We start from the raw sequence: 12,509 nt of genomic DNA, 5'->3' as shown, positions 1-12,509 counted from the left end.
TTAACTTTTAAAAAGGCTGGTTCACTTGGAATACCTACAATTTTAATGTGAGACAGAGAAATCACTAGCTTGTTATCTTTTACAATTTCTGCTTCTCCTGCTATCCCATGGTGACTTTACTTGAGCACAAAAACCCCTTGACTACACAAATAAGTCATGGGAATCAAAACACATAGAGAAGGCATAGTTCAAACTAAGTTTGTAAATTACTTCTGTATTGCAAAGGCTGTATTAGCTCCTGCAACTTCTGAAGCAACTACAGAGGATGCTCTATATTATGGCACTTATTACATGACTGTTCTGTACTTTGCCACGGATCTTGCATCTCCTTGATACTTCCACCCATCTCCTAATACCCGTTAAATATCCGGTAGCACTTTGCTTCTCTGCAAATGAGGAAATGCCAAACCCACCCCCTCCCTTCCCCCAACCCTCATGCTACCCCAGAATTCATGCAAACTGGGTAGGGGAATAAGAAAGGGGATCAAGATTAAGCTTGAGAATGTTATCCTAAATTTATTCAATATTTCACTTTTAGCCTTCCCTTTTCAGTTTTCCTTAATGACTTTGACTTTTGTTTTTCAACTGCAAATACAAAAACTAGATGCTTAAAATTCAAAACACTGGTAATTTTCACCAATACTTTATTATGATACATTAGTAGGGACTGGATTAGACAAATGCTTGCATCATTGTTTTACTTTCATGGATCCAATATTTCCTATCTCACCTACCACATTCCAGTTCTGAAAGCAGGTTTCAGAGATCCTTGAGAGATTCCATGTCATGAATTCAGCCTTTTTTATACAATAGATATTTCAGTCTGTCCAAGTAAGTAAAACTCCACCTGGAAAAGCAAATACACTGTGTGGCAAATAATAAATAAAGAGATACTTAATACTAAAATTTTGAAGTAGTCTATGTGCTACACAAAGTTAAATAATTTCAAAGTCAAAACCAAAAATCATCTGCACCACTGCTCCTCGTACTTGCTCTCTCTCTGCTTTTTAACCGCAACATGTCCATGACACTGCGTGCGTATATGTCTCGCAAATTAACATTGATATTTGAATCACTGGATGAGTTCTTCATGAGTTTCTTTAAAGCTTCACGCTGCCGAAGAGCAGCTTCTTTTATCTTCAGTGTAAAATAACAGGCAGAAAACCGGTCATTTATTATAGCTATTGGCAAAGCCAAAACCAGTATTCCTGATAGTATACACATAAAGGCTACTACCTTACCAATGGTAGTGTCTGGTCTAATGTCACCATAACCAACTGTTGTCATGGAAGTTGTTGCCCACCACCATGCACCAGGTACGCTTGTGAAAGTTGTGCCTGGCACACCTTGCTCAACAAAGTACTCCACGGTGGAAAATATAGAGATTCCTACAGAGAGGAAAAGAAGCAGAAGGCCAACCTCCTCATAGCACTGAGCAATAGTCATCCCAAGAGACCGCAAGCCTGAAAGACAAGAAATGCTGTCAGTAGGTTGATTCACGTAGCTGTCATCATATCTCTGCAAAACATCTCTTACTTAAATGCTGACTGCTTTACGTTTTCTTTGAATGCTGGTGAACATGTCTTGAGAAACACAGAATCAGTAAGATTGGAAAAGACCTCCAAGATCATTGAGTCCAACCTTTACCCAAATGTCAACTTGTCAATGAAACCATAGCACTAAGTGACACATCCAGTTGTTTCATGAACACTTCCAGGACTGTGACTCTACCTCCCTGGGTAGCCCGTTTCAATGCTTAACCACCCTTTCCATGAAGAAATTCTTCTTGATGTCTACCCCAAACTTCCCCAGCACAGCCTGTGGCCATTTGCTGTTTTCCTGTTGCTTGATGCCTGGGAAGAGAGTTTCCTGCCTTTCAGGTAGTTGTAGAGAGCAATAAGGTTCTCCCTGGGACTCCTTTTCTCCAGGCTGAACAAACCCATCTCCCTCAGCCACTCATATGATTTACTCTCCCAATCCTCCACCAGTACTGTTGCCCTTCTCTGGACATGCTCCAGCACCTCAATGTTTTTCTTGTATTAAGGGGTCCAGAACTGGACACAGGATTTGAGGTGCAACCTCACAGTGCTGAGTACAGGGTGATAAATAGTTTCTCTAGTCAACACTATCCAGGCCATGATGCCACTGGCCTTCATGGACACTTGGGCACAGCTGGCTCATCACACCCAGATCCTTTTCCACTGAGTAGTTTTCCAGCCACTCTTCTTCCCTCAGCCTGGTGCGCTGCAAGAGGGGTTGTTGTGACACAAGTGCAGAACCCAGCACTTGGCTTTAATGAACCCCATACTGTTGGTGTCAGCCCATCTATCCAGCCTGTCCAGATCCTTTTGCAGAACCCTCCTTTATCCTTCAGCAGATCAACACTTCTACCCAACTTAGTGTCATCTACAAGGTGCAACCCGATTCCCTCATTCACATTATCAATGAAGGTATTAAACATGACTGGCCCCAATACTGATGAGCCTTGGGGGCCCCACTAGTCACTGTCCACCAACTGGATGTGGTGGACCATTCATTATCACTCTGAGACAAGTCCTCTGACCAGTTTTTACCCCAGCAAAGAGAGCATCTGTTCAGGTCATGGGTCTCCATTTTCTCCAGGCGAATGCTGTGGGAGACAGTGTCAAAGACTTTACTGCCATCTAGATAGACAACATTCTTAAGTCTTCCCTCATCCACTAGGCAGGTGATGCAGTCATACAAGATCAGGATGATCAAACCTTTGCTGAACTGTCCTTTCCTAATCCCACAGTGGCTGGGCCTGGTCCCCTGGTTGTCCTGTACCTGCCATGTGATCGCACCTAAGATCATCTGTTCCATAATCTTCCCCAGTACCAAGATGAAGGCTGTTGTTCCCTGGATTCTCCTCCTGATCCTTCTTGTAGATGGGCATTACATTTGCTAACTTCCAGTTACCTGGGACCTCCCTGGTTAACAAAGGCTGATCATAAATGATGGCAAGCAGCTTGACAACTTTTCCTTTATCACCCTAGGAGGAATCCCATGTGGCCTCATAGACCTGTGAGTGGTTTAAGTGGCACAGCAGGTGACTAACTACATCCTCTTGGATTGCAGGGGGTCTATTCTGCTTCCCATCCCTGTCTACCAGCACAGGGGGCTGGTTGCCATGAGGATATCCACTCTTTCTGTTAAACAATGAGGCAAGGAAGATATTAAGTACCCCAGCTTTCTCCTCATCGGGCCCTCCCCCCCCCCCGCCCCATCCAATAAAGGACAGGGATTTTCCTTTTGTTGGCAATGCTTATAAACCCACTTTTTATTACTTTTCACAGTGGTGGCCAGATTGAATCCTAGCTGAGCTTTTGCTGCTCTGATTTTTCTCTCTACATGACCTAATGAAATCTTTGTACTCTTCCAGAGTCCCTCTCCTTCTTCCCAAGGTCATAAACTCTCTTTTCTTCTCTGAATTCTGGCAGAAGCTCCCTGTTCATCCAGGTTGCTCTTCTTCCTCCCTGGCTTGTCTTTAGGCAGATAGGTACAGCCTGCTCCTGAACCTTTAAGATTTCTTTCTAAAAGTATGTCCAGCCATTTTTGAGCCCTCTGTTTTTAAGGGCTGTTTCCCAAGGGACTTTCTGAACTAGTGTCCTGAACAGACCAAATCCTGCACTCTGGAAATCCACGGGAGATGTTTTGTTGACATCTTTCCTCACTTCACCATGAATTGGAAACTCTCATTTCACAGTCACCATGCTCCTGATGGCCTCTGACCACCACATCTCTCACCAGCAGTTCCGCTGGTCTAATGAGGCACTGACCATGGTAGGTTATAAAGAGTTGCTGCTCTAAACAGAAGCTGGGAAAAAGTGATTTACAGAAATAGATCACAGCATCAGACTGAACATCTGACATCATCTCTATTTTCTGAACACAGAGCATACAAATTCTCTTCATTACTTATCATCTGAACTATGTACACATATAATTTAGACAAACTAAACTATCCTGATTTATTAATTGGCTGTAAGAGAAGATCTAGCACCACTCTAAATTACTTAAAAACACACTAAAAACATCTGCTTTATACTTAGAGACTGAATACGCCAAGCCTCTGTTTTCCAGCCACTGTCCTATTAATCGGACCCAGGAGCCCTTAGTTACCAAAATCATGTTCCTATGTGAGTGCTTAGACCCCAGTCCAGTTCACTCAGTAACTTCTTCTTTAAGGACTGTTTTCAATCCTTTTGTAGTCATCACAGACTCTCTTCAACCCTTCTTTCCTCCCCCAAGCCCTGTCATTATCTTGTATCTGTAAACGTCAAAACAAATACAGTTTTCCAGTAACAGCTGCACTTGTGCCAAACTCAAGATAGAAAAGCCTTTCAAAGCAAGCATGGAATCCTGTTAATTGACTATGTACTGCATCAGTCCTTTTTCCCATGAGCCGCACAGGGAGTTTGGGACCACTCTCTATAACCACCTATATTCCTGCTAGAGCTACTGCTTCAAGGCTAGACTGCCCCACAAAAGCAGGCAGGAAAGTAAATGCAAAAACGGGGCAATGGATAAATACTGCGCACATAAAGAAAGAAGGTAGGTAACAGGGTACCAATTCAGCTGAGACACATAGGAGACTGAAGTTATATTCTGAATCACTTTGGATTAGTTTTTAATACTGTTCTTTAAAAATGTGAGATGTTTTCTCTAATAAATGAGAAAAAACATAATGCTTATGAATTACCCTTCATGGGTATACTTCTCACTGAACTAGTGTTTGCAAAACAGCTTACTGAGGCTCTGCCTCTGCTTGCAGACTTTGTATGCTCATTAGTGCTATAAGCAATTTAATTTTTCCACAGTTTCAAACTACAAGATGTTAACATTTCTTGCTTTTGGCTCTTTCTTTTCCTCTGCAAGTCTAATGGGTTTTAAAAGTTTTGTTTATGTGCAGCAAACACTGGAAGAGTAAACACAGTAGAGTTTGGTTTATGTACAGCAAACACAGTAGAGTTTGGAGGCAATATTGGGGTTTTCTTCCAATGCTATCTACTACCAACTCCAGTAAAGAACTTACCCATACTGAGGTTTTATATTACTATAACTATGATCTGGAGAATGTTTATTACAATGATAAAGATTAAATCTTTAACACAAGGGGAATAAGATCTATCAGTGCAATCTTTTTTCTGTCAGTATGACTGCCTTCATATTTTGGAAACCTAATATCAGCAGTGCAAAAGCTCTGTAAGATAATTGCAAGGACTCAGATCAAATTCTCATCTTCTAAGGAAGCTCCTATGAACCTTTGCCCTGTAAAACTTTGAACAGAACGAGGCAGAAGAGAAAGTCTTTTCAGGTGAGCTAGAAAGAAGGTATAATTTAAAATTATCCCTGTAGCACTTCTTTTCAAAGCATAAATGAATACTATAAAAACCAGGGTTTGTACCTTAGGTTGAATCTTGAGAGTATTATAGCTAAAATAAAAAGCAACCTTCACATAAAATAGAACAGTAACTGTTGACTCTTTGTATTACAATGATGACATTCTCATTTTTCCTATGGTTAGTTATTCTAACTGTTCAGGGTCTTTTTATTATTCTTAGTTCTACTATATTAATCTAAAATTAAGATACAATTCTTCATGTCTTTAGATTAAGTCAGGAGACATTTCTAGGGAAATCTCTGAGTCAGAAGTTACTAAACTCCACAACTCATTGTAAGAGGAATTGGTGTAAAGACAAGTATAAAGCACATTACTTTGTACCTTTTAAAAATGTCTCTGAGCCCTGGCACGTGGCCAGACTAGGGCTGTTCCAGCACAGACACCTCAGCAAGTCTTATATGTTCTCATGAGAACTCCTTGCCAGGAGCTGTGACAGCTTGGTTACTCATGCTTGGAAAGTGCTAAGGTGCCGTAACAGAGTTGGTGTGAGGCTGACAAGCAGCCCCAGCCCTGGAAGGAGGAAGGGAAAGCATTTCTGACATGCAGGCCAAGTTGTATCCCTCTGCTGTCCAAAGCAACTTGGCAATACAAGCTGATATTCAGGAGCTTCAATTTACACAACATTGAAATAACCCTGAAGTTTTGACACAAAAAGTGCTGAAGTTTCAACTTTTCATGACTCTAGAGGCACGACAGCCTTAAGTATGCTGCGGTCTTCTCTCAAATACATGCTTATTGCCTTCACAAGTAAGATGTTCATACCCTACTTCTAAAGAAGTCCCTCTGTATGTGCTTCCCAGAGGAGACCACCAAGGCTTCACTGAAAACATGGCCCAAGAGGAAGGCAACAGCTGAGGAGCATCTGAGAACATGACAAATACAGCTTCAGTTCTCAGCTATTCTTGAAGTTACTAAAATCCATAATTCTGCTATACTGGAGGAATAGTCTTGTCTTCTAGATACACATTTTATGGACAGAGGTACTACTGATTTCTCAGTGGTTCCTTTATGAAGTATAGTTTCTTGATGAAGTAGAGTAACTTTGTGTAAGTTATTACACACTCACTCACACCACTCTAGCCCAAGTGTTTTTAAGCATCACATCCCTTCAGTGAGCTGGCTTCAGCTTCCAAAGGGGCAGAATTTACTTTTTTAATTTCTTATTTTCATTCTTGTCCTTGTCCAACAGAAAAGGTTAAGTTGCTATTTCTTGAAAGGGAAGAAAATAACTGATATATTTTGTCTCACTCATTCCTGCCCATGACAGCAGGGCTAGGCTGCTGTTGTGATCCCAGCTTTGCTATGGCTCTGCAAAGTACCACAGAGATATGCTTTGGCTGTGACCACCCCTACTTGATGAAAGAGAAGCTGCTGCCTGCAGACACAGATCTTCTGCTCTTGTATTCATCTTGCCACATGAAACAACTGAGCAGTGCCTGAAGATTTATCTGGTCTGAGAGTGTCGGAGAGAAGCCTCACTGGAAGGAAGCTGTGAGATCCAAGGCAAGAGAGCAGAAGAGTTTCAGGAGCCATGCCTGAACACTGATGTTTATCAGGACTGCTTAGGTAAGTGCAAGGAAGATGGTCTCTATGCATGATACATATGGGGCTCATCTTGTATTAGGAGCTGTGGTAAAGGATGTACTTAGAAGCACATTAACAAACTTCTTTGGACAGGAGATCTGAACAGTGAGTTTCTACATTTAAATTATACAGATTGGATTTAGCATCCTGCACCTAAGTAGGCAGCAACTGGCCTATCAAAGAAGCAAGGTAATGATGCTAACACTGCTCTGAGTAGTTTAAATTGATACATACATTGCTTCTTGTACCTTGAAACTGGCATTTTGATTCCTGTAAAAAGAAGATAGCATACCTCCAGATGAGAATACTACATTTTTATGAAATTAATTTACTTTTACCTAACATGGTATTATTAAATTCAATGTCACTCAATATTGTAATGTAAACTGTGGTAAATACTGAAAAATTAATTTAAGAATAAATAGACCTAAGTGTTTAGACTATCCTTGAAAATATGTTTACCTGAAATTAGCAGTTAGAAAAATATCTGAAACATCTGATTTCAAGTCAACAGAAAGGGCCACAAAACTGAGTGACAGAATGAACACATTCATTCTGTAAGAGTATAATGCAATAAACTGGAAACTTAACTTGAATCAGCATACTTCTGGAAGACCATTTTGTTAGTCAGCACAAAAGTGCCCTGATAATTTTTTTCCTTTTTTTCAAAACATAGTTAGAGAGGATGGCATTCACATTACAACTACCATCAAAAGTGGATAAAAGCTTTGCAAAAAAGGTCTACCACACCCTGCAAAACTTGTAATGAAGCAAAACTAACACACTGCCAGACAATCATTATAAGCTTCCTCCCATCTGCTTTCTAAGGGATGGTCATGCATCAGTATAGGCATAATCTAGGGTAGAGAGTAAGATAAGGTACTTCCCAAACCACTATGATTATGCTTATGACTATGAGTTATATGAAAGCTACTCCCTGCCACTGGCAGGCAGGTTTGCTACCCTTCAGTGGAAACAAAAATAAGACACATTCTGCTGCTGTGAGCACACTGTAACTCCTGCTGAATTTGGACCAGTTCACAGAGAGAGCTCTTCAAAAACATGGAAAGGCATCAAACCATTACTGCTTCAGGCTGGAAATCCTGAAATCCCAATGCACACTGGGTGCATCATCGTTGTCTTCAGAACAGCTAATATTGCAGGACAGAGATCATGATTTACTATTAGGATTTAATTTTTCAAAGCTATGAGTGTTGACTGAACATTTCTCCTGTCAAATTCAGCACCATATTCTGCACTGATTTAAGTGGGAACATAATCAAATAATTTTGAAAATGCCAAGACAGCTTTTATTCTTGCATACAGCCAGGCCTGCACATGCCATGAGGTAGTAATAAAATCAAGGGAAGTGCAAGAGGCAATTCAACACTTTCCAATCATTTCCAGCTTCCTCTGATAAATTCCCACTGGAAAATGTTATCTTTTATGCCTTCCTTTCACCAGAGGGAGCCAACGAGATGGTTCACAGAAAGGCACTTTGCCTTCCACCCCACCCCTGCTCTCCATTCTTCTGTCAGGAGTGCCTGGACACCAAGGGTCCCACACCAACTGGTGAAGGCTGGCTGAACCTGGCACTGCTGCTCTGCGCTGCACTTTGGTCCCACTGGGGTTGATGGGCTCCAAATATCACTGGAATACCTGTGGGTTCAGTGGGGCCAGAGAGCCCATCACCTGCAAAGGTTTTAAAGAGTTTCCTTGAAACATTCTCCACTGTGGTTGTTTTCAGGATCTATGACATGGACAAAAAATCATGATATAATTCTTCACATATACTTTTAAACTAACAAAATTGTGACAGCTGTTATTAGTGGGCCTTGGATCATACAAAAAGTCTGGGCTGATGATCTCTGCTTCTTCCCTAATAAAATCAACTCATATATATGTTTTAAAATTTATCACACTATGAATGACTGATAAATGATTTACAGCATGCAACATTGAGGTCTGTTTTTGTAAATGTTCAATGCAAACAAGGCTTTATGAAGAGCTGAAATTTCTCAGAGAAGGTCTTTGTCACTCAATTATAATGTTCAAAAGTAAGATTTCCACAAGCCATTACTGCTAACAGATTGTGTAAAAAATGGTTGGCATAAATGCACACAAAATGGAGAACTGTGCCCAAGGACAACTGTTGAAGGCAGTGAAACTGAAAAGTATTATAGCCATGGCCAAATATACCTGTTGAATGTCTTCCCAGCTTTAACATCCGCAGGGCTCTGAGAAGTCTCAGCACTTGCACAATGCGCCCCACATTCTCTAGTTCTTGGGAGCTCTCACCACCACACAGGCTCTCCACCAGGAGGGTGATGTAGAAAGGCAAAATAGCAAGGAGGTCTATGATGTTTGCCACACTCCTTAGGAAGCGACACCGATCTCGTGCACACAGGAGCCTCAGAACAAACTCTGCTGTGAACCATGCAATGCACAGGTACTCTAGGGCATCCAGCAGTGGTGGGGCCAGCCAGCTGAGCTCTACTGAAATCAAGGCCATGTTGGCAATTGACACAACAACAAAAACCATGGACAAGGTGCCGAAAGTCCTGGCTGCTGCAGAGGAGCCAGGCTTTTCCAAAACTTCCCAAAGTTTCTGTCTGACATTGGGACAGAGGCTTCCAGAAAAATCCTCTTCTTCATCTTGGGCATCCAGTTCTTCCGCATCTTTCTTGATGTCTAAGGCTTCACTCAGCTCCTTTCTCCTGAAGTACCTGCCCAGGAACACCCCACAGGAGATTTTGAATACCAGTAAGCAGATGCTTGTCTTACCATTTACCATGCAAGCCATAAGAATGCACATTAAAATTTACCTTATGTGAACTCAGAAAACCCTAATATCAAACATAGGGCTTTTATTAATTGAGCCCCTGCAGCATGGTTCCACTGACTGATACACTTCTATTACTCCATTTCACATCAGTGACACACTCTACATGCAGAGTAATTTTACTGATAGCAGTTTATTTATATGGATCATGTTGACCACAGTAGGATCTGCTCTGCACCACTCAGAAGCAATGGATTCTTAGAAGCAATCCTGTCACAAACAGAGTCTCTGCTTTTAAACAGTTCTCAATTTGTTTAATTGCATGGTATTTTTATTACACTGGTCCATATTTGCAATAGTAAAACTGAAGGAATAATAAAAGCCATGCAGTTCATGGGTGAACTTCGGATCAATACAAACTAAGATGACACGGTATCTTTCTTTCTTTAGATATATGGGCTCCCACACAAAGTGGACAAGCATTTGTACTGAGTAAAACTTACAGACTAAATATATAGAGTGTTTTGTCAGAGTAAGAGTATATTTAAAGTGGAATTTTGTGAGATGTAAACATACTTTGAGTATGTTTATTACAAAAAAAATCTTTTTCTTTCGCATCTTTCTTTTTGAATGCTGCAAAGCTCAAGCCTTAGACAAAGGTGTAGTGCAATTTTGCCTTCAATACAGTTAGTTCTGCATATGTCAGAGGTCTGTAGCTCCATGTATCACTAAAGCAGTAGGAGTGATCAGTTACACCTACCTGAGAAGGAAGAAAGGGATCAAAATTAGGCTTAAGTTTTCTCAGCTGAAGAACTGAACCTTACTAGGGTGGGATAACTCTAATAACCTTTTGGGATGATATTACTTCTTTCTTTCTAATAATTTTGACATAATAGCTATCGCTATATAGAAGTTACACTATTTAGAAAATTCATTTATTCGATACTAAAACACCCAAACCAGTAACATTGAATATGGTGGGGAAAATCGACTGCAAATAGAATTAACAGAAACATACTGGGGGTGGTTCAGTCAAAACCCACCTCATTCCTAAACTGCCTGTTATAATTTGTCTCCAGTGAGCCATGTTCCCGCTGTTGCTGCCCCCTCCCTGTAAGCTGCTACATCCACGTGCACTGCTTCCTTTCAAGGCTCCTCCTGGAGCCATGCCACCCACACTCAGCCTGGCAGGTGACCAACCCCCCCTTCTGCCTCTCCAGCTTAGATTTGGAAATCCTTCAAAATTAAAGTGCAGGTGGGCAGGATCCAAACCCTTCCAGCATTGTGCCTGACTCCACATCTAATCCCTCTATGATAACATCAAACTGAATGATTGAAGAGGCATCTCTCTTTCACGACCCTTTTCATCTCTGGCATTGTCCTTTTAAACATTTTTCAGCTTCCAGGGCCAGTTTGAAGCCACTATAAGACATCCCAGACCCTCTTCCTGTTCCTGTCTTACTATCTTGACCTCACCAGCAACTTTTCGCGGAGCAAATGGTACCTGTCTCCCCGCCCAACGCATCTCCTCCCATTTCTGACACCCATCCACTCCTAGAGCAGTACTTGGGGCTCAACTCACACAACTTTTCCTGCTACCTCACCTATCCCCATCACTGGATGTCTCACCCGAGTGTGCCTGAATGCAAGCCAATGCTGAACTCAAGTCCACAATCCACAAGCCTCATCTTCCCACAACTCACCGGTCTCTGCAGCAGGAATCAATGCTGAGCTCATCCAACCCCCAGTACTGGATCTCTTGCAGGAAAGAGAGTGCACAAAGCTGCTCCATCACATGCAGCCTGCCTGTCTGGTAGTAATTCAGGATGTAGTGAAATGCCTGTGAGCTCCGGTCAAAGAAATACTCATTCTCCACAAGGTTGGCATCATCACAAAGCTCAAGGAGGCCAGAAGCCACATCCCGGGCAGCAGAGACCACTACGGCCAGTTTGCCAAGACGGGTGTCAGGGTAGCAAGACAAAGTTTGCTGGGACATCACAAAGCGGCTGCCTCCTACATTGATAGTAAAGCAGTCCAGAGAGGGAATGACCTTCTGGAGCAGGGGCCCCTGCTCTTCCTCACTGGAGAAAACACTGGACTCCAGCGAACCCAGGGATGTGCTACTCCCTGGTTCCTCCAAGGATGCTTGGGAAGAAAGAGACATGCAGCAGGGAGGCGACTTCATCCTGTAGCTGCCAGCAGCAGCCTACACGCTCCAGGATCAAAATCACAACGCGGCTGCAGAGAAGACTGCCCCGCCTGCGGGGCGGCCGGGCCAGGCTCGGAATGTTGCCTCTGGCTACCGTCCCACGGACACCGCACCGTGCCCGCTGCCTCCGGGCGGTGCCTCCCGCTGGGCGGAGGTCAGGCGGGCGCCGCACAGCCCAGCGCCGCCCGCACCCGCGAGGATGCTGAAGGAGCCACGGTACCTGAGGCGGCGTCACCTCGTGCTGTCCGCACCGGCTCCGTCCGCCCGCGACGGTCCCTCCGCTTCAGCGCTCATCTCCAGTCGCGGGGTCGGGGTAGGGGAAAGCCACCGGGACGGCACAACACGGAACGCCGGCTTCAGCGCCCCGACAGCAGCCCCAGGGGCCGCTCCCTTCCCTCGCTCGCACTCCGGCCGGGGCTGCCGCGGCTCCGCTCGTCCCCGCCGGAGCGGCCGCCGCGAACCGGGCGCCTGGGCAGGGCTGCCGCCCCCGGGCCGCCCGGCCGCTCCCGCCC

At 43.3% G+C, this 12,509-nt stretch overlaps 1 protein-coding gene across 1 annotated transcript; it reads right to left on the bottom strand.

The window, feature by feature from the left end:
* Window positions 1-628: 628 nt before the first annotated feature.
* Window positions 629-12,171, bottom strand: KCNV1 (potassium voltage-gated channel modifier subfamily V member 1). The gene is made up of 3 exons (XM_040066183.2): window positions 11,492-12,171; window positions 9,206-9,732; window positions 629-1,463 (listed from the first exon to the last, which is right to left on the bottom strand). Exons 1-3 carry the CDS (start codon window positions 11,971-11,973, stop codon window positions 952-954), a joined length of 1,521 nt encoding a protein of 506 aa, XP_039922117.1. The 5' UTR covers window positions 11,974-12,171; the 3' UTR covers window positions 629-951.
* Between the last annotated feature and the right edge of the window lie 338 nt (window positions 12,172-12,509).

Source organism: Hirundo rustica, chromosome 1, assembly GCF_015227805.2.
Source record: "Hirundo rustica isolate bHirRus1 chromosome 1, bHirRus1.pri.v3, whole genome shotgun sequence".
In the NCBI taxonomy this organism is placed as follows: domain Eukaryota; kingdom Metazoa; phylum Chordata; class Aves; order Passeriformes; family Hirundinidae; genus Hirundo; species Hirundo rustica.
Note: the sequence above shows the minus strand (reverse complement) of the source record. Positions and strands in the feature narration are given on the sequence as shown.